A 22,380-nucleotide genomic window follows, 5' to 3' on the forward strand; every position below is an offset into this window, starting at 1 on the left:
TGGCTTTGTAGTAGGCTCGGTTCTTGAGAGAAGATATTGTTTATAGACCTTTTAATCATTTTTAGCTCTGAGGCATTGCTTCATGGTAAAAAACGTAATTTTCAGTATAATCACGTGGACTTCCCCGATCAAGTTAGCGTTGATCGATCGCTACAGCGCAATACACAGAATCAAGTGAAACATTCGCCGCGGTACATACAAGTTCTTCACTGTGTTGGTCCATAGGGGATTAACGTTTAATTTAGGAACTTAGAGGTTCTTTTTCAAATGCGAAGTATTTCATAGTATAAATGTTAGTAGTAATAATGCAGCAAATATATAGAAATACAAATGTTCTTTATTTAATTTTCATATTAATTATAAGCACGAAAGTCCACATGAAGAAGTACAAAATTATTCTCAAAGATTGGCCCTCTCCTTACAGTAAGGACGATCTGAGTTTTGTACCCAGTCACAAACATTTGTTGTTGTGTGGAACACAGTTCCGTCTCTGCATGTGAATTCTACTGGTTTTCCATGGACACAGCGATAATACTGGAATAGGTAATTCACTGAAGTATTTTCAAAGACTGTAATTCTAACAGAGGACTTACCCGTATGCAATCTGGATGGGGAATATAATCGCGTCCGGTGCAATCTACGCTCTCGCTATCTTGAGGTGGTGGTTGTTCATTTGGACCGTACTCTCCCAGAGGAAATTCGTCAGCTGGTTTCTGAGTTGGCCTTGCTGTTGTAGGTGGAGGTGGACGCTAGGGGAATGGAAAAAGATCGAAATTTAATTATTTTTTTCTTAGTTGGAACTTTTTTGGTCAGTATCGTATTGAGCTCCTAGTTTTGCTTCAGTTTCACCAACAATTTCAACTAACGTTACTAATTCTTCAATTTTCATTCCTGATTTAAAACGTTGATGTATTAAGGATTTTCGAAATGAATGTTCACCTACCGACGTGGTTGTAATTGGTTTCTTTGTGGTAGTTGGCGCAGGCCTGCTTGTGGTAGTCGGCGCTGGCCTTTTCGTAGTGGCAGGTGTCGGTCTCTTCGTTGTGGGCGGCAATACTTCATTTTCTGATGGATCCGGTGATGTTGCTGGAGGTTTAGCCCATTCCGGCTGTATAACATACGTGACAGATTACGAAATAGGGTAAATATTCAAATTAAAAATTACCCGAGGAGTTGCAGTTCGAGTTGGCTCAGGGACAATATAATCTACCATGTTGTAATAAAGAATTTTCATCAGAGCATTTTCCGGTCCGCAAATACCTCTGAAGTCATCCATATCAACAGCCCAAGTCATTGCCCCAGCATATCCTTTATGCTTGATGAAGTCCATTTTGATTTGAACCGATTTCGGATCCTCGTAGCCGATCCATTGGTTACCCTTGTACATATACGGGCAATAACCGTGATCGTCCCATTTAACAGTCCAACCATTGTTCTGTTGAATTTCGTCACAGATTTCATAATACGACATGAAGCCGGAAGCGTTTGTATAAGGCCCTGGCGCTCCTCCGTCAGCTTCTTTATTGATATATGTACCCAGATTGTAGTTGGTATTACTGTTACTTAGCGTGAAAGTTCGTCCGTAGAATGGTATCCCAACGACAAGTTTATTAGCTGGACATCCCATATCTTCCCACAATTCAAGACCATCCGCCTAGATGCAAAACGGTGCGAATCCATACAAAAGATTATTATTGAACTTAAACAATACTTACGACATTCAGTTTTTCGTAAGCCCATTGGTCATGTGGTCGCTTATAAAGCGGACTATGAACATCAGCAAATCCTGCCCAATTTCCTCTCAAATCGTATGTCATAGCATGAATTGCGTCAAGTAAACTGAAACAAAATAGTGAATGGATGCTTTTGGAGAAAATTGTGTAACTTACTTGCATAACTCTGGTACATGGTATCCTTCTTGTAAACGGAATTTGGCAACAGGTACTGCCATAGTAATTTCCCAGTTTTTGCCTTTACGATCGAATGCTCTGCGCAGTTCTTCAACGAAGTACAGGAACACATCCTTGTCACTAAATTTGCCTCCCCTATCTGCTGCGCCTGGATATTCCCAATCAAGATCGAATCCATCGAAATTATATCTTTCCATAAAATCAACAACACTTCTAATGAACGTTTGCCGGCGGGACTTAACTGCAACCATATTTGAATATTTCGAACCACCCTCGGCCCATCCTCCAACCGCTACTTGCAATTTCAATTGTGGATGGGTCTTTTTCAAGTCGGTGAAATTTCGGAACCCATTGTTGTCGATGTCAAGCTGAAATATTTGATGACGGATAGTACTTACGGGTGGACAAGATTAAGTTCTTACCTCAGGATCAATGACAAGAATTTCCCAGGTTTTATCATCAACACCAATGAATGAATAAATTAAATGGGTGCACAGTTCAGCGGGCACATCTTCTATTCCATATCGACCAATTCCGGGACGGTATACCGCCCAGTTACTGAAGTAGCAAACAATTCGAGCTGGTTGACCTGTTTAGGAAGGATATATTTTGATGTCAAGACATCATTATTAAATCAAAATAGTTGAAATACCTCCAGCACAAACACCAATCAGGCCGCAAAACACAACGCCTAGTAGAATGCCTAACTTACCTGGAAAAAGATTTTATAGTTATACGTGTTGATTCCAATTTAATACTACTCAATTATAAGTGTATATAAAATAATCAAATACGAATTATTGACTAGAGTAGTTGGGGCTGATGTCTATAACTTTGTCACCAACATCTCCCCTTCTACCAAACCAACTCAGCATTGGTAATTGGTAGCATAGTAATACATTTCTTCAAATTTTGAATGGAATCGGAAACTAAAACCTGCACTTTATGATGGGCACATTTTATTTCTTAACCAGTAGAGGTTCGCACCGAAAATTTGATTGAAACTGGTGGCACCAGTGGAACCCAAGTCAGTCATGGCATACGCGTAAAACGGTTTCGCATTATACGCACTACGCTTATGTCAAAAACATAAAGGTTAGTCGAATGAAACTGCAGCCTACCTTTTCCTTTCTGCTGGCAGTAAGGCTAACAAAGCTGGAGTACATGGTATTGGTGCAAGAGTCATGGGTTCGATCTGAGAAATCCGTGGCAAGGGCGCAAGGATCTTAGACGATGAAAAATACTTAGGACTGAGAGTCTGTGTCCTGATGTTAAAATTGCTCCAAGCAACCATGCTGGGACAATTCTGCATCCAGGACCTAGCTGCGGTCATCTTACAGGACTAGGTACTTGCGTTATGATTTTTCATGTCCTCCGACGACGCAAGAACTAAGGGCTCTGCAAGTGCTCTTAAGCTCTTCATATATAGGTTGTAATATGAACGTTTAAAATGTTTTTTGATATCAAATGCGATCCTAGCGGAAAGGAGGTGTTTGATATCATTACCTCGACTGATTTTGTGGCGCGGCAGGATTCGCAACAATCTCATTAAAAGAAAGAAAAGAAAAGGACTTGAACTAACGATCTGCACTTTATAAATGTTAAAGTTGATTAGAATCATCATCATAGAAACATCTTGATAATAAAGTGGAGCTACCCAGGCGAATAAGGTCCCCTTTGGCTACAAAAACTCAGTTGGAACTTCTCAGTTGCGCCTGTAAAAGCAATAACAACGAATATGTGTTTAACTTCAGTAAGTCGCAAAATATAAGAGGAAGTTCGAAACCAAACTGCCTTAGAAGATACAGAGCAGAACTGCAGGGCAAAAGAGACATTTCAAGAGTCTGCCATGTGGAACTATTTTAGAAGGGTGACACGAAAGAGTCTCCACTGTAACCTAGCCTCATCGCAAAAAAACTATATGCCTGGGTATTACCGGGCCTATAAGCACTATATCCGGCGCAGCTCTATATAAATTACTAGCTTTTTCCTTGTGACAATATTCAACAGTCTTTCAGGATAGGGTATATGAAATGAAATCCAAGATTCCTCAGCAGAGGAAGATTCAGTTTTTCCCAAGATGAGGCCGGAACCAACAATCGGAGGGTCCATGACAATTAGCAGACATTAGCTGAAACTGGGAAAAAAACTTTTCGTAACTTTCCCTGTCAGAACCAAAGCAAAATATTGCAAAATGTATCCTGTTGAAAAGAAGAAATGGAATTCACTAGTTGGGCACATATTCAAAATAGAATTTCTACAGGATGATAAGTGTCTACCCTGTAACGAGAAGGTGAGATCAATGTACTCCAGTTTCAGTTGGAGGCATCATATCCACTAACGGAAATGTTGCGAAACGCGAAACGAATCAGGATTATTCCGTTACATGGCCCACTACGGTCTAAGTACTCAAAGGCTATGCCCCTTCACTCCATACACACGCGCAGGCACACAGTTGATACTTCAATTAACGAGTATCGGAACATGCGCAGGGTTGTAGGGAGGAAATCCGGCACCCTATCAAGAACGCTAATCGTGAACTCGAAGAACAATGGACTGGAAGGAAATCGCTGGTCGATGAAGGCAGTTTCGGTATCCATCACATTTGCTCAAGAAAGACGACCGCAGTAGTTATTTCAGAACCAGGAAGTTCAACCATTCAGGAAAAGCTCCTCAAATCTACGATCACCAATGTATGGACCAAAGTCGAGCAAGGGAACAAATCACACGTTGATAGATTGAATAGGCTAAAATACTGACTCCAACCTAAAAGGCCTAGGTCAGGATGTCAGCAGGATCTGAAAAAAACAGAAAGATAATCTAATGTGCGAGCTGAAAGAATCCACTGTGGGCAAAACTGCTTTCATAACCAAATTAAAATGTCACTTGGGGAGAATACGGCGGTGCGAGCCCAAAGCAAGGTTAGATACCTTGCTACGTACATATGTACAGTGCGAGGATTTCGAAGAAATAATATCCAGTGGAGCAATTTGGCTTTAAAGAACAATTGAAATTGGAGGAGCTTCGAGAGGAAGACATTTTGAATTTTTATATATATTTTAACAGCCTCAATGTAAGGCAGTGCCTTTTGAGATAACAGACCTGCTCCAAATCCCCTGGCTTGATACTTTGCAACATGAAATTTATTCGTTGATTGTACGGCCGTTCCACATTTACTTGCGCATTTCACTTACGAATCCAAGGTGGAAATCGCCTTTATAAGTGAAAGGTGTACGGATCACAGATGTAACTGGTGAAGTGGCGATATCGGCATTAACAACACCTATCGGAAGTGCGGTCTTGGTTTTTATTAGCATTGCACTGGCATTAGTTGGGAACACCGGTGGTAGGGAGCGGTAGATAGAATAGATAGATAGAATGATTAGGGGATACCGGACATGTTCGCTAAGCCTTTCGAAGCGTGCATGTCGGAGAGATATTTCCTGCTTCATGGAAACGGCAGAAGCTGTTACTGCCACCTAAGGCTGGGAAATCTCTAGTCGAACTATCCTACCCGCATATGGATCTTAGATACAACGCGGGAAACGTTAGAGCGGATAATATTCACAGCAAAGGAGTATAGTTCCGTAAAGACAGACTAACCAATGATGCCATCAAATGGTTTTATCAGCTAATGCACTACGTGATAACTCTAGATGTAAGAGAGCCGTTCGCCTGCTATAAAAACACCTTCGACTGATTGCTGTTCCTATCTCACTGTTTTGTCGATAGCTGCTTAGCAAAAGGGAGACTCTAGTAAGACACCGATGACGAACCGCAAGAGTATGTTGTATCCGCGAATGTCCTATAGAGCTCCATAAAAGCTCCATACAATTCCATGAAGCGCTAGGCTGTCGTAGCAGGAGATCACGGTTCAAGTGTCACTGGTGGCAGAGTGATTTGGATCGCGGCTGTATGTATGTTATTCTGACGACATTGCCTGCTACAATTTACAATTTAGTTACGGTCTTGAATGAGGTATCCCCTTCATGGTCCAATTGGATTCTGGCGCCCACGATTATTGCTATTAGCATGTGCAGTAAATAGTGTGATTGAGGCTTGGTCTCCCTATTTGCGAAAGGGGCAACATTTTTTTAAAGGGTTCATGTGGGTTATCCAATGAAAGAACCTAATTAGTACTTATCGCTAATGATTTTATTGCTGATATTGAGTGAAACACGGGGGAGTGAGGACTCAACATGTGCGCCCCAAAAATTAAAACAAGTATCATTCCTAAATCCTAACCCACCCAAAAATTTAAAAAAATCACAGTGATGCATCTATACAAAAACTAGGCTTCAAATACAGCAAATTACGATATCTGCTTGAATAAAGTTAATAATAGCATATTACTATATTGTAGAAATTTACCCAGAAACAACCCTTAGGTTCATTCTAGAAGTACAAAATTTAGCATTTATTATTATTCTGTTAAGGGAAGTTGCAGTGCGTTCTTAAAGAACTATTGTGCGCCTGTTACTGATTATAGTGTACCTATTAAATAGAGTATGTATATCAAGCAAGCCTTTAACCGACAGGAATTGTAAAATATTTCTTACTTCCTAGCATTTGAGCTTTGCATCTGATATAAAGTATTTTTCCAGGTGCCTCCACCCACTTTGCACAAGTGTCAGAGGTTCCGACACACTCTGCACAGAACTTGCAGGCAGTGTCTATAGATATCCCTAGCTTGCCCGGGTGATAGTTTAGTAGTCACAGTAATAGTGAGTATTCCCACTGTAGTCCGAAGGTTCTTCTTGGTAAGGTACCTTTGTGCGCTTGGGTTCGCGTCCCTCATGGCGGTGGTATAAGCGATAATATATTTAATAGCAAACATAATTCTGAAGTCAAATCGTGACTGTGGAAAAAAGATACCGCTGGAGGTAAACGGCGATAAACCGTAAGTTACACTCCACAAGAACCAGCTCCTAGTCCTGCAAACAAGAATATTTACATATATACGTATACGCTGAAGATGGGGTCAATCTGAATTTGTTTGTCAAAAACTAAGTTAAAAATACTTTGTCTAATGCCTTCGATACCTTTTATATGTGGTCATACATCCATGTGTATTATATGTATTTGCATCAGTTTATTGTACATATGTAACTGATATCAGTAGTTGCTCGGTAAGCGCGATGAACCGAAGCCCATAAAATATTCTGCATACAAAGTTGGACGTGGATTGAATTCCAATTTTCCCACAATAAAATCGTCAAGGGTGTAAAAGTGTAGTTACACTAAATCATTACGCGGAAATTTATTATTTGTAATTTTTGCTTTTCGATTTAATCTTTGATTTACACGATGCATTGGGTGGAGACGGTTCTGGAATTTTAAAATACTCGCATCTTCATATTAAGAATTTGTACAATCGTTGAAATATGGCTATCGAGGACATAGGGAAGAAAAATCTCTAAAGAAGTATTGCAATTGGTTCCGTATTACAGGTGAACATAGGCGATTTGTTTCAGTGTACTTTGGATTACTCCGTCCATTGTTCGATTTGAAATGGGAAGAACCTTAATAGAAAGAAGCATATGAAGGTTGCATCGCCCGCAGTACGTATTATAGCTTGGACAAATGGCTTGAACGTTTCTTGAATTGACAAAATTAATTTTTTTATGAATGCATAAATGCGAGTATTGGCCTCGAATTTTCTTCGCAGCCTAAACCAACTCAATGAATGTATAGCGATAACGGTCACGAAGAAAGTAAGAGTAGGCAGCACCGCTTTTGGATTGCTATGAGAAAGGCAATCTGACCTTCAAAACCCCCGATGGGGAGGAAAAATTTTAGGTTTTCTTTGGTATGTTGAAGTTGAAATATTTTCTTGCAAGTGCATCTAAAGATAAAAAGCATCAGCAGAAAACAAAACGTATGAAGGGAAAATAGTGTTTTGGAGTGACGTACTTTTCTTTCCTCATTCATGTTTTCCCCCTATCCTTTTTCCCGTATGTAGACCGGTTTAGAACCGAATATTTTTATCTCTGAGGCAATTACATCTTAGTTTTCGATTTAAAATGTGAAAAGTGGGCTGCCCTCCTCAACGGAAAATTATAAGAAATATAAAATTCATCACATCTATTACTACAAGATAAAATCGTCCTTTTTCTTGTAAAGACGCCCGCCAAATTGTGAATACGATGCTCAGACAAAGAAACAGAGAAGTTAACAAAAATCTTTCGTAAGCATACTATACCAACTCTGCTATTGGCGGTTCTGTCTAAATGTAGCATCTTTTTTGTGAAGCCCTCCTGTCGGTTGGGCGGGTTTAGAATTCACTCCAAGGGTCGTTAAAGGTGACTAAAAGATTTGTATGCTAGCAATCTGGACTTCTCCGAATTCCTTATGCTTCGAAAACTGCTCGCCTTTTGCCTCGAAATTGGCCTGATTTTCCGGCTATGGCCTTTTGCTTTCGTCAACGATTCATGGTTGCAGGATTGCAAGATGAGGAGCACTTCAATAGTGCAGTTTTGCCTACCAACCAAGATTTCCGGTGTAGAGGCGATGACATTACGATGCGTGATCTGAATGCCAAGGTGGATTCATATAACAGGTTCCTCGGATATAAGATGACGGGGCATGGTATTGGAAACCGTAATGCCAATGGTAGGAGGCGTTCAGCTTCTTCGCCCTCCTTGAGTTTCAGTTGGCCTGCAACGTACATTCATCCAGTTCGAACACATCTCGTTCGACAGTAGATTTAAACTCACTGGAGCAAGATGATCACTTGCATCCACATAACCGGCTGATGTTCAGCAGCGGAAAAAATATTTTGCAGATCCGACGGTAGACATCTTGAATAGCTTACTGGGGAATATTGTGAAGATCAGCCTAAGAGGTGGAGGGAATATTTCACCACGGTTCTCAACCATATAATATCTGGTGAAGTTTCACCCCTCGTGAATGAAGTGGCTAACCCCCATGACATTCGGATACGGACTATTCCTCGAAACAAAAGTGAGTTCATCTCGGCCATCACCGCCACTGGCCTTGACGATCTTCGCTGAGGAACTGTTCATGGCAGCTCCTGTTGTCTTTGCAGAGCTGTTTCTTCTACTCATCCGTAAATCGTAGGAAACTGATATATGATATTTCCAAGTGAGTGGAAGAAGGGAATGAACTTTTAGACCCCGAAGAAAGACACCCGTCTTAAATGCGGCAATTGGAGCGGGATTTGCATACCCGCTGCCATTGTAGTTAAGGAACGCTTTCAACACGTGAATAGAGAGTATATATGAAATATTCTATTCAATGGAGCCATACGGGAGGAATTATGTAAATGTATTATTAGAGCCACCTGCTGCAATGGAATTTGAAGTTGCATTCTGTCGCCGATACTATTCCTTATTATTGTCGGTGTCAGGTAGAACAACAAGAGTGCCGGTCAATTTATCTAACTTGGTAGCGACTTGGTTTCCACGACAAGAGGATGCCCTATCATGTGTTCTCTTTAACCTGGCCCTCGAGAAAGTGATCCGTGATGATGAGGGGGTGGGTGAAGGGGTTCGATCCTCTTTAAATCCACCCAACTACTGGCCTATGTTGACGATATCGACATCATGGGAAGAACGGCCCGAGACATACACTCTGCCTTCACCCAGATCGAGCAGGCGGCGCGGGATCTTTTGGTTGCACATCAATGAAGGCAAGACAAAATATATGGTGGCAACGTTCGCACCAAAAAACAAATAAACCACAACAACGAACCGCACAGATCAAACGGCAAGAATAAAGATAGGAGACTACAACTTTGAGACCATTGACAATTTCTTCTATCTAGGATCGAAAATTACAACCGATAACAGCTACGACGATGAAATACGCGTATGGTTGTTGGCTGCCAACAGAGCCTATTTCAGCTTACAAAAACTGTTCCGCTCGAAACTTCTCATCACAATGATCTTGCTGGTCCTCATGTATTCCTCGGAGACTTAGGCTCTTAGGTTCTTCTTCAAGAATCCTCCGAAGAATTTTGACCCCCTATATGAGGATAGACGATTCCGTACCCTACATAACAACGAAATCTATGAGCGATTCCATGGCCGTCTGGTTGTGGATAAAATCCGGCTTCAATAGGTTACGGTGGGCGGGTCACTTAATCCGTACGGAAGAAGATGATTCAGCCCGGAAAGTCTATAAGGGCAATATCTATTGTAGAAAAAGAAGACGAAGCAGACCCTGCCTGAGATGGAGCGATGGCGTTGGTGAGGACGCCAGACAGCTTTTAGGGATATCGAATTGGTGGACCTCGGCGCAAAACCGGGGTTTCTGGAGTTCTTTATTAAAGCAAGCCTAGACCGGATATTGGCTGTTACGCCGTTGATGATAGTGATGATGGTAGCGCTGTTTGTACCGACGGTAGTACCGAGCTTTATATTACCCGACATTTTAACAATGCAAAATTCGCAAATATCTCAGCACCAATATCAAGTTGAAGTTGTTCCGCCCAAATGCTCTCTATGGGGAGGGGAGTAGAACAAGGAAATTTACCTCCACTCAAAAGCTCCAAGCCTTCGTAAATAACTGCCTTTGCCGTGTTATCGGTTAGTTTTGAACTAAAAAAATTTGGAATGAAGAGCTGTTTCCGAGTACGGGCCAGGTACCGGTAGATGTATTGATTATTGGGCGGAAGTGGGTTGCTGAATAAAGCCTCATCTGATAACCGATGTATGTGTGTTTATTTGACTAGATATATTCGTAATTTTAGATTTTAGGATTTGATAGTTAGTGGTATAAGCCTGATTTCCCTTTAAGTCTACGTTCTCCACTCTCCTACTTAGTAGCCAACGGTAAAGCCGATTCAGAAAGTTCTAATCAAGAGGTGTAATTTAGTACCCTATAAAAAAAATAGCTAAAGCCAAAAGTTTTTATGCCCTCCTTTACACCTGTGGGAATTTTCATCAAACATCAAGTAACTAAAAAAGCCGTTTCCAAGCAAAATGCACTGAACGCTGACATTTTATGGTGCCTTAAGCCTCAATACAAAAAAGGAATATGATGATTTTTGTAAAACTGGTAAGGTTCCCAATAAATTATATTTTGTATTATGGGCTTGGAGTATTCTCGGGAGCCCAAAAATATAAATTTCAATGAAAAAAAGGATAAGAAGGAGGCCCGCGCAATTTTCGCCCCAGGCCCAGTGTTTTCTGCTCTGGACATAGATCGTTATGCGTAGGTGATATCCAAACAGTAAAGAAGTCCAAGTCGAAATTCGCGAATTTGTAGGAAGTAGTGCCGGTAATGCCGACACCTTCCTTCTGAAAATTTCCAAAAAAGGGTCAGAATTGGTTATTGGATATCCAGGCAGATGTCGATTCAAGTGATATTACAGACGTGGTTTTGGAGAAAGGTTTTAAAATGAAATTAATCTTCAACATTGAAATCCGGAAAAAAGGGGCGCAATCTCTTGTCAAGGTGAAGTTTCCTATTCCACGTATGAATTGCAGAAGAACAATTTCATAAACAAAAGAGCCTAATATGTCTGAAGTGCAAGCAATTTGGACACACAAATTGTGTCGAGCGCGTTATTTACACTTATATCCCCCAAACATCGAATGCAAATGTTATCAGTCAACGCAAATTAGAAATATTCAAACTTCTTATTAGAAATAGGGTCGACCTAATGTTTATGTCGACCATCACCTTGACTGCTAAATAGACTGACGCAGAATATAGCTCCCTACCTATCTCTCTCTGAGGGTGAGGGATCTAGACTGGGGAGTCGAAAAACACCTCCCCTAATCCAGGGTGTCATTCGAACCATCCCCATTGGATAGTTTGCAGTCAGGGGTAACTGACTGGGTAACTGGACAAACTCCTGGACATGCTAACAAATACTGGAATACAAGTCATGGGTTATGCAGGCGACATTGTTTTAATCTGTAGAGGCACATATGGACTAAGGGTTACTAGTGCCTGGTGCTAGAAGGTTGGACTGCATGTCAATCCAGCCAAAACCACCATAGTACCATTCACTAGGAGGCGACCACGTGAGAGCCATAAAGCTACATGACATGGAAGTGAAATGAGAAACAGGGGTAAAATATTTGGGAATTACACTAGACCAAAAATTACTCTGGAACAGATGAAACACTTGTCGGAAAACTACGAGGACTCTGATGACTCGCAGGTCCATAGCGGAAAAAAAAATGGGGTTACCGCCCGAGAATGCTATGTACTTTGGATATACACTGCAATAGTAAGGCCAATCACTACCTACGGGTGGTAATCTGGGCAGAACGACCTGAACTCAGCACATAAGCCAGGGAGTTACAAAAACTCCAAAAACTGGCTTGCGCGTGTATCAGTGGAGGACATCCCCAACGGCAAACTGGCAGATCTTAGCGGTGACGTTCCGCTTAAACCAGGAACTGATTACCTGGTACACTGACGGATCCCTCACAGCAGAGGGAGTGGGTGCCGGTGTCATTGGAAGGAAAGGGAAGGAAAATGTACTAGAGCCAATGGCCAGGTACACTAGCATATTCCAAGCGGAAATATGCGCCATAGACAGATGTGCCTCTTTTAATCTCCAAAGGAACTACAGGGGGCAGAACTCACCAAAAGCCAAGCGGCGATCAAGGCACTTAGGTCCAACTAGGTGAACTCTAAACTGGTATGAAAATGCCTTGCCGCTCGGCTCGTTCATCAAGGTTTGAATACTCTGGGTTCCAGGCCATATTGGGTTGGAAAGCAATAAGGAAGCGAACGAACTAGCCAAGAAGGGAGGACGGATGCCTTTACACGGGCCAGAACCCTTCTGTACAATCGGGAACGGTTTCATGGTTATGACATTAAAAAATGAAGAGGAACGGTTGAGGGAACTATACTGGTCGGGCCTACCAGGAATGAAAGAGTCCAGGGTGCTTATTGGGGGATACGAACCCATGCCAACAAAGGATTGCTTAAACTTCACCAAAAAAACCTTCGAATCACAGTGGGAATTCTCACTGGTCACTGTCGGCTAAACTATCACCTACGGAAGCTAGGGATATCTACGGACACTGCCTGCAGGTTTTGTGAGGAGTGTAACGAAATCTCTATACACGTCCTCCGACAGTGTCCGCTTCTTTTAAAAGTGGTAGCTCATGCAGCTATTGACATAACCTTATTTTTTAAGAGACCCTTAGACTGACCGCAAAATAAACTGACTGGCTCGAATACCGGTAACACGTTATGCCACATGTAATGCAAAATGTGACTACATGCTACGAGAAAAAAAACCGGTGCCACTTTCGCGAAATTGCCTGAAAGCAATGGATCAGTTTATTATTCAAAAACGGAAATCAAGACGTGCATGAGAACAGTAAAGATCGCCTTTATTGAAGAAATTTTGAAAAATTGCGATGAAAGACTGCAAAATACTCTTAAGAAGGAAAAGAAGGACTAGTCTTTCTGGAGAGCAGCAAATAAATTGACCATTAACTGAGTTTATACCATAGTAATGCAAAATTCATATTTTATGTTTATCAACATGATGAGTGAATTACCGCCGAAAGCACTCGCCATGCCATTACTTGGGCGTAATCGTCACGTACTCCAGTGTTTGCCGGACGTAGGGCGAATAGTTTTCACTGGAAGGATAATTAAATAAAAAGGGGCCCAAATTGACCCTTGATACAAGTTATGTACTTCTTTTAATTTGAATATTATAAATATTATATTATTTTTGTTTTTTTTTTCATTAACTTGTGACAAAATCTAAATGCCCACGAAATACGTGGATTTTTGGAAAGAAAGTTTGATTTTGAGAGCGATAATCATCTGGGCAGAAGGAGATTAAGTGACGAGTGATAGAGAAGAAACGGAGAATGTTAGTTGCTCGGGAGAGGGTGTAATTATCCATGTGGATAGCTTTTCTAGTACAATCAGCTCCGGGGAAAATGAAAATAAGGCATGTAGTCGATTGAGGGTATTTTAAAGATAAGAATCGATGCAAATGTTTCATTTTGTAAAAAGCCTTTAATTTTTAAAACCTATGAAATGCAATCAATATATAAAAAATGCTGACACCTTTTGTTCACGGAAAAACAAATTAAATAGCGGGTATTTGATTTGATTGAAAGGATTTGATAAAAAGGATAGAAAACCTCTTAGAACACACGAAACATGACCCTTTAGAGCAGAAAAATGAGGCAGTAAAAATCTAAGGCGTCATGAAAAAAATTGAACACAAAAGGGAGCATTGCTATCTATGTAACCAAAAAAAGTGCCAAAAACAATCTCAAAAATGTTCAAAATATTGCAACTATATTTTCAAAAGTCGTTTGGTGAAGGCGGCAATGTGGTCTAAATGTCGAATATAAGTATATATTTATATGAATATTCTAAGGAACTGGCTTTGTTGTTTGCTGACGATACCACTATCTAAAGTATTCATTCAGATCTTAGTGTAGCATAGTGAGACCGTCAAAATCATCTAGGAAGTAAAGAAAAATTACCGGTCGGATGGAGAAATGAAATGAAGTCTTGTTCTGTCACTTTTACAATGAAAAGGCGTACATGCTTTCCACTTAAATTTAATGGCATATTCATCCCACAGTCTTAGGGGCCAAGCATCTAGGAACATGCCTAGATAGAAGATTGATGGGGAAGAAATATACGTAGCAGAACATTAAAGTTACCGCTAGAATATAAAGTACCAGTCTACAACTTCAAAGCTTTGAGCAGATAAAATATCGATATGTCCCTTATTCTGAGAAGCTATCTGATGCCGCAACCCAATTTTCGCTCATTGAAGGAGTGAAGGCTTTAAGGTTAAGGATGCACGAAAAATGCTGAGAAACAAGAAAGCCTCAAGAAGTGTGAACAAGCTAGCCAAGCTTCGTGAGCTCATAAACAAGGAGGATTTTAACGTGAAGAGTCAACGATTGACCAAATATTTTCAGTGACAGACAGTAACAGATACTGGAAGGCTGCTGGGAATACCACATCAAATTTTCGTGGACTTCAAACATGTATACGACAGGATCGATCGCTCGTAAGTAAAGATACGAAAACCAACTAACAAGACGTTTCGGGACAGACTTTGGATTCAAGCAAGTTATTCAGCATCGTTCTGGAGTACACAATCCAAAAGATACTAGTGATATAAATGACACGCTAACAGATAAAAGCCTATGCTGATGATATAAATGGACTGGCACGTTCGAAAGGGAATGTGAAGAACACTTTGGTAAAGCTTGGAGAAGAAGCGAATTAAGTTGGCGTGAAAATAAACGAAAATCATGACACAAACCAGAAAATATACACCAGTCAGGCAAAACGCGATACTAAATGATTACAACTTCGAATAAGATGACAGTTTTGTGTACTTAGGCACATCTCTCATACAGGACAACTACGGAACAGATGAAACCAAGAGGTAGATTATGCTTCCAGAAATTTGAAAAAAAGTGCAGGAGAATAAAATTCGCAATATATAAAATTTTAATTCGGTCTATCCTGGAGAGTAAGAAATCAATGCTTTCAAACGTCGAGTAATCAGCAGGAGTTTAATGGACATTGAGCAATGTTTAATTGAATCTAAAGTCCAGTGTGGGTGCATAGAGGATGGTGAATGAGAGGGAACAGGGAGTTGTACCTGTATGAGGAAACAGAAGCCACCATCTATATTAATATTCGAAAACTCCACTGGTATTTCAGAATTTGGTCGATCAACCGAGAAAGAAGAAGACGAAATCTTCAGGATGTCACCTCCAATGGCCTTATTCGTAAAGTATTATTCAAAGGCTTTCATTTGATATTATACTTAAGATATGTGATTATAGGGAATCCTCATTAGACTACGTAAAATTGATATATGTGGTTTTTAGTTCCCCATTAAACTTGTCTGGTATGACAAATTGTGACAAATTGTGATTTTAATAGTTCTTTTTTACACCGAAAAGTATTCATTTGTGAATTTTATAAAAGTAGTTCCTTTTTTTTCTATAGTTTGCTTTAAGTAAAGCTATTTAAAAGGAAAAGTTTCCAGTTTAACTACAGATTTATTGTTTTTTTAAGAACTGTGGGCACGTGTCCGAGCACAACATGTGTCCTTCTTCAGTGCTAGTTTTGTAATAATTGAAGTTACAATAATTATAATAATATAGTAAGCAATAATTGAAATTACAAAACCAGCACTGAACAAGGACACAATGTTGTCTCCGAAACACGTATCTGTAATCCTTAAAAAAAAACAATAAATCTATAGTTAAACTGGAAACTTTTCCCTTTAAGTAGTTTTATTCATTTGCTATAAGCATCCTTTCCACTTATGTACTTATAGAACAAAATAAAGCTCTGGATATGCTGAAGAATCAATTAACGTTCAGACTTATGTACATTCCTGCAAGAGGAAGTGGCACAATACTGGATATAGTTTCCAATCAGTAATCGAGATAATGAGAAAATAGGTTAAATAGAGCAATAACTTAATAATACTGGCAGATTTTTTTGCAGGAAGCTATGGTATGTCAGCAACTTTTAAAAATGGATATGTTGAAAACATAAGAGGATAATCTTGGGTTGAAAGGAAGATGAAACCCGCAAATGAAGGATGTTGTCGTTTTATCGTTCGTAATATCAGAGTAAGTTATGGAGGGAAAGGAAGTGCTACTACCAAGCATTATGCACATACTATTTGATCAAAGAACAACCGTTCTTAACGAAATTCTCGAAAAACCTGAAGCTATGTAAGACATTGGGACTTCTTTCCTCTAAATCGCAGGATAGAGTCGAAGTTAACGTATTAGTAAACAAATTTGGTCAAAACACTGCCTTTTTCCACTGAACATAAGTTCATTGTTTACCGTACTCGCTGCCCATTGTTGGAAAAATCGGGCGACAGCCAACAGTCAAATCTTTTTCGAATTATATAATCAAATTTCCAAAGGAAGAGGGCAAGTAACTTAAAGCATTTTATTAGTGCATAAATTCAAATCAATTTGGTTGAGCATGTCACATTTTGGTTTTGAACGTTATTTTTAAAGTGGAACAATGTTCCCAATCTTTTGGGTCAACTTCCCACTTCAAAAGTCGAAATACGTTTAGGTTTTTTATTTCGAATCTCGTTTCATTAACGAATGTAAATCAGGTTCCATTTCACCGGTAAATTTCAAATTTCTCCAGACAAACCAAAACAATTATTGAAGAAGAGGCAAAAGCCGATATCGAGAAACACTCATGACACTACACTCCGAACACACATAAATATCGCATATTTTCGCCCGGAAACACTACGAGCCACCACACCCCCAAAATTTAACATCCATAAAATTTAACTGTTCCAATCAACCTAAATAAACGTTGATTTATGAAGTTCTCCTCCCACGATATCTGCATACACTTAAGAACAAGTTGTGGTTTGTTATCGATTAAAGAGGTCATTTCCCCGGTGAGATGCGCACACCTCGAGAACAGATCAGTGGATTAGGAGACGTTCTGCATTCCCATATGCCTAAGTGGTACAGAACCAGATTATCATATTATATAGGTTTCACGAGTCACGAAAACTGGATACCGGAGAGATTGTCAACAAAAAGGGCAATGCTCGCTATATGCGCCACATAATGATAGGTTCGAGTACCTCGCGCTCTCGAAACAAAGCAGATAACTTCAAGAAGAAAAGAAAGAAAGCCCAACAAGAAGTGATAACTTAGAGTAGAACTTACCCATCCCGAACGTATGACAAACACTCAACAAGTGACGACGGTATTCATTGTGTCGTGTTTTTATAGCCACAGGTGAATTCGCAGCACTTCTTATCGAACGTCCGAGGAGTTGTAGTAACAAGAAAAATAGAAGAAATTCTAGCTGCGATAGCGCACTCGCGGTATTCGCGGCTAAGGCTTCCTCGGCTCCTCTGCTAAGTACAAGAGATCTTGGAACAAGGCACAAATTACCCAGAACACGGCGAGACTCGACTTCTCTAGTAATAGAAATGTTCATTCTATAACAATTAATAAGTGCATTGAAATCGAGAAGAAAGACATCTTATCAGGAACAGTTATTTTCCACCTTGTATTATAGATTTTTAATAGAAGATGACATAAATTAAACATAAAATACATATTTTATTGACCGAAACGATAACGCGAACTTATGCACGTTTCATTCAAATTAGAGGCAATGGACCTGGAAGCCAGTGCTTAAGAAAGTTTATTATGGACCATATTTTTATGCATATTCTTTACTGGAATTCTGGGTCTTACGGGAAACAACGGATTCCGAAAATTGAAGTACGCAAAAGATTGTTTACAGAAGCTGCAAAAAAGAAGCTGCAGATTTGTCATTCTCGAACCAGGGGGTCTCCAAACTGTGTACTTTTAGACTTGTGCATTAGCAAGCAGCTTCTGACTTGAACCTGGCCGCGGCTTCTAGTTAATTCGCTTTTCGTTTTCATTTACCTTACTTTTGTCTATTTTTTATGATCTAGATTCTTTTTAAAACATTGTGGAGCCGAAATGGCAGACATAGGGAACTACGTGTGAAATATGTATGTTCAGATAACCATATAACATCCGACATAATAATTTTTAATGAGTTAACATGGATTTCAATTTCCGTTTTAAAGATTCTATCTATCCATTCATGAAGTCCACAGTAATTCGCCGCAATTACTATGTCGCATTTCAGTACACATTTTTATACAGAAAGCGTTGTAAATATTATTGTACAATCAAAACCGTTCAGAAGAGGTAACAAAGTCAAAACCGGAAGCTCGTCAGGTATGAAAAGTTTGGTGTATTTCTTTTGTAACAATAGATGGGGCACAACCGACAGTTCCATTTATATGTAGTTCCTAGTGTACTCATATACAGATATGTGTATTAAGTATTTCAGACTATTCACTTCAATATGATACTAGATTCTACATACGATGCTTAATGATACAGTGAATTTACTTCAAAGAGACAATTTCGACTCACTATAACTTTGTTAATAATGGTAGGAGTTATTTCAAACTTTTCGGTATTGTGCCTTATACAATATTATGGTTTACGCTCCTACAAACATTGAATATTTTGTTTGTTATTGAAAAAAGCGATATAATGCGGAGTCCTTGTATTGTTGCTTAGAGAAACATTCTGATGAATTCCTCCTGGCGTCAAATTAACTAGTCGTAGTTTTTGTTGTGCAGTCAAATTTGGTAAATTTATATTGTTCAACAACTTCTATCAAGTTGAAGGGTAATATTAGTACACCGTGACTGCGGGTTTGCCATATTTGAGGTCTTATGGATGAAATTCGCAGGCACTTTTTTAGGTTTTGCAAACAAAACCTTATTAAAATCGTCTGTCTGTCTGTCTGCCTGTCACACGCACTTTTCTCAGAAACGGCTACACCGATTGACACGAAATTTGGGGAGAAGGTGGGATCTGTGGACCCCCATACATGCAGTGAGTGATACCCTTCTACGTTGTGATTTAGGGGGGTCCCCATACACAAAAAGGGGGGTGTACACATTTTTTTCCCCAAATATAGTTATGTGGGGCATCAAATGAAAGGTCTTAATTAGTACTTGTCGAAGCCGGTCTTACTTTTGAGATTTGTTACAAAGGCGGAGAGTGGGAGGGGTGGAAAGTGATGATTTCTTTAACGGACCCATTCTCAGAAACTACTCAACCGAAAAATCTGAAAAAAATCATGAAGCTGCCTCTATATGGTGGCCAGGCCTCAAAATACCCTCCATATCGATATCTATTCAAATTAAGTTAATAATTGAGTAAAACCCCCCTTAAGTTTATCTCAGAGTTATAAAAGTTGGTAGTAGTATAAAATATAATATGAAGCATATTATCCCCTAGTTTGATCAAAATCATTTCATACTTGAAGCGCCCAGCTTCTGGTATCCCGACTTGTTTATAGTTGTTTAAGGGTCGTACAATGCTCAAATCTTTGGGTTTGATTCATTTTGGGGGTTGAATTTACCCTAGTAAAAAAACCGACTGTTGTATTGATCGTGTGATTGATTCAAAATTATTCTAGTTAATTGATGCGACAAGACCTCTCCTTGGGGAAGTAACAACATTCAGTGTTGCACTATTTTCACTCATCGAAATTTGTTTAATAACACTGGCTTAGATAAGTAAAATTATTGAAAGAAATAATTTCCGCTTTTACTATATATTGTGGTTTTTTGAAAAATGCAGAAATGTGTTTCGTACACATGTGTCCTTTTTCAGTGCTGGCTTTGTACCTACAAACACGTGTCTGCATTTTTCCAAAACCACATTAAATCCATGGTAAAACCGGAAGTTATTTGTTTAATAGTTTTACTTAAAACGAACTGCAGAAAACAAAGGAACTACTTCTATGAAACCTATAAAACTGGCTTAGAAATTTTAACTATTTTCTTACTTTTAGTGAAACATCTCTATTCTTATTATACTAACTCCTAACTAATTAATGAGATGATGATTGAAAAAATTCTATCAGGTCACATTTTTTACCTATCCATATTGTCAACTTTGATTTTATATTTCGTTTTTTTATGCTTTTGTGGAATAAAATGAATTTATTTTTTATTATATGTCTCATAGAGTGTGTTGAAGGAACTCTAATCATTATTGTACGTTTGTACTCGCAAAAAAAGAATTCCACTGCTGGGATGTCCTAAAGCATCATATTTGCGTTATTTTGGGCTATCAGTGAGTAATCTAAACCCCACATGTAATATTATAAGAAATCGTATCTCCAATTTGAAACAATGCTGTAAAAAGGCGCCGCAGGAAGAATGAATGTGAAAAAAACATACATCTTTAGTGAACTCGTAAAATATAATTCCACCCCATTACGAGTTAAATTATGCCTAGCAAACAATTTTGTCGAAGCCATGCTGCTTTTGAATGTTAAGACAGAGTTATTCCAAGTATCTCAGACATTAAATTAAAAATGGCATTTTTTTCAGGTCCGCAAATACTTGTATTTGCTATGAAAAAGTAGTTCTGATTTATTGAAAACCAGAAAAAAAAAACTCAAAATACATTTTATTTATTCACATCTAAACTTTTGTGTGTTTTTGTAGTAGTGACAACCAAGGTGAGCGTTTTCAACAAAACATTAAAATTGACGAGGGAATTTTTGGGACGAAAGTACATTATGGGATTATATTTTAGGAGAATCGGATAAGAAAAATCATAAAAATTAATAATTTTAATTTTTTCATTTTTTACCATTTACTGTATATTTTGTAAACTAGACGAGATGGTATTTTTTGAAAATTGCGGGGTCCTAAGTCTGCATCAACTTGATGCCGGACCGGACCTAATGGAGAGCAAGGCGTTGACGGCTTTACGGTTTCTTACTAGGGCAGAGGCAAATCTGCGAGCCGCTTCAGTCACGCTACTCCCAGAACAGAGGTGAGGCAGCGTCTGACGATTTGCCTCTGCCCTGGTGAGAAACCTAATATTTTAGACGTGATGGATTTTTTTAAAATGTAGAAAAACATTATATTTACTCTAAACTAATATTAAACAAGTCGGGAAAACGCAACCTCAATGTTCAATGTTTCGTGTTTTCTTATTTGACGAATTTTGGGATTACGATCTTTCCATTTGTAACAAGGTAAAAACGCTTCTTCATGTATTTTTAAACTAATATATATGTTGAACGTATCGAAGATACAATGAATAGGTTTATTCTAAACAAACATTGGACATTGCCACTTACTACATCTGAACTGAAGAACATTACCGCACATACACACTTACCCATATAAATACATGTTTATTATCTTGGCGTGCAGTAAATTTACATGAAAATAACAATTTTGATGCGATATTACATTGCAACTAGTTGTAGGATTTAAAAGCTGAATGACGTCTTCGTCCAAGGCAGATATCTTATCGTTCAATTTTCTTTGAAGATTCTCCATTTCATTGATTCCTAAAGATTTAAAACGGAGTAAAGGTCCGGTTGATAACCAATCCACCAACCACCAACCAATACCAAGAATTCGTATTTGGTTTTCTTATGATTTTGTTATTTTTTGGCCTTGTGGATGAAAAAGAGGTGTGTATAAATACTGTCGTCTGAGAACCATTGACCATATTTGGCATCCTGGCTTTCGCGACGTAAGTAATTGGCCCCCTCATTGTTCCTTCGACAATATATAGGCGTACTGTATCTTCACTGCTAATCATTGAGTCAATAATTATGCTGAGTGGATGTTTGATCCTTTTTACCATACAATCTATTTTAAATTTTCAATTACGCCCTTTTCACGCAAATTCTGATTTTTCAGTCTATTATATGGATCGATTTGCATTCTGCAAAACTGAGATTATATTAAAATTAAATGTCTACTATTAGTAAAAGCTCGTTTAGTTTCCCTTTTCCAATGATCAAATGTTTGTCTCACAACTTGAGCAGCTCTTTTATCATCGAGCGTAAAAAGTAGTTTGCAGGACATCGACATGAAAGCCTTTCCGCCGTATCGAGGTGTCCTTGGTGATATTGGCATGCCGGCATCCAGGATCTA

General features: G+C 39.1%; 1 protein-coding gene across 1 annotated transcript; it reads right to left on the reverse strand.

Annotated features, from left to right (window-relative positions):
- Nucleotides 1-315: 315 nt before the first annotated feature.
- On the reverse strand, nucleotides 316-17,649 carry LOC119652375 (endochitinase). The gene is made up of 9 exons (XM_038056472.1): nucleotides 17,570-17,649; nucleotides 2,563-2,622; nucleotides 2,333-2,499; nucleotides 1,890-2,278; nucleotides 1,716-1,839; nucleotides 1,166-1,654; nucleotides 944-1,108; nucleotides 594-749; nucleotides 316-534 (listed from the first exon to the last, which is right to left on the reverse strand). The coding sequence occupies exons 1-9, from the start codon at nucleotides 17,571-17,573 to the stop codon at nucleotides 400-402; spliced, it is 1,689 nt and encodes a 562-aa protein (XP_037912400.1). The 5' UTR covers nucleotides 17,574-17,649; the 3' UTR covers nucleotides 316-399.
- Nucleotides 17,650-22,380: the final 4,731 nt, after the last annotated feature.

Source organism: Hermetia illucens, chromosome 3 (assembly GCF_905115235.1).
Source record: "Hermetia illucens chromosome 3, iHerIll2.2.curated.20191125, whole genome shotgun sequence".
In the NCBI taxonomy this organism is placed as follows: Eukaryota; Metazoa; Arthropoda; class Insecta; order Diptera; family Stratiomyidae; genus Hermetia; species Hermetia illucens.

Coding starts and splice junctions, on each gene's coding strand:
- LOC119652375 (XM_038056472.1), bottom strand. Junction 2,279..2,332: donor TTCTTGTCATTGATCCTGAG/GTAAGAACTTAA, acceptor CAAATATTTCAG/CTTGACATCGACAACAATGG. Junction 1,109..1,165: donor CTCGAACTGCAACTCCTCGG/GTAATTTTTAAT, acceptor TATGTTATACAG/CCGGAATGGGCTAAACCTCC.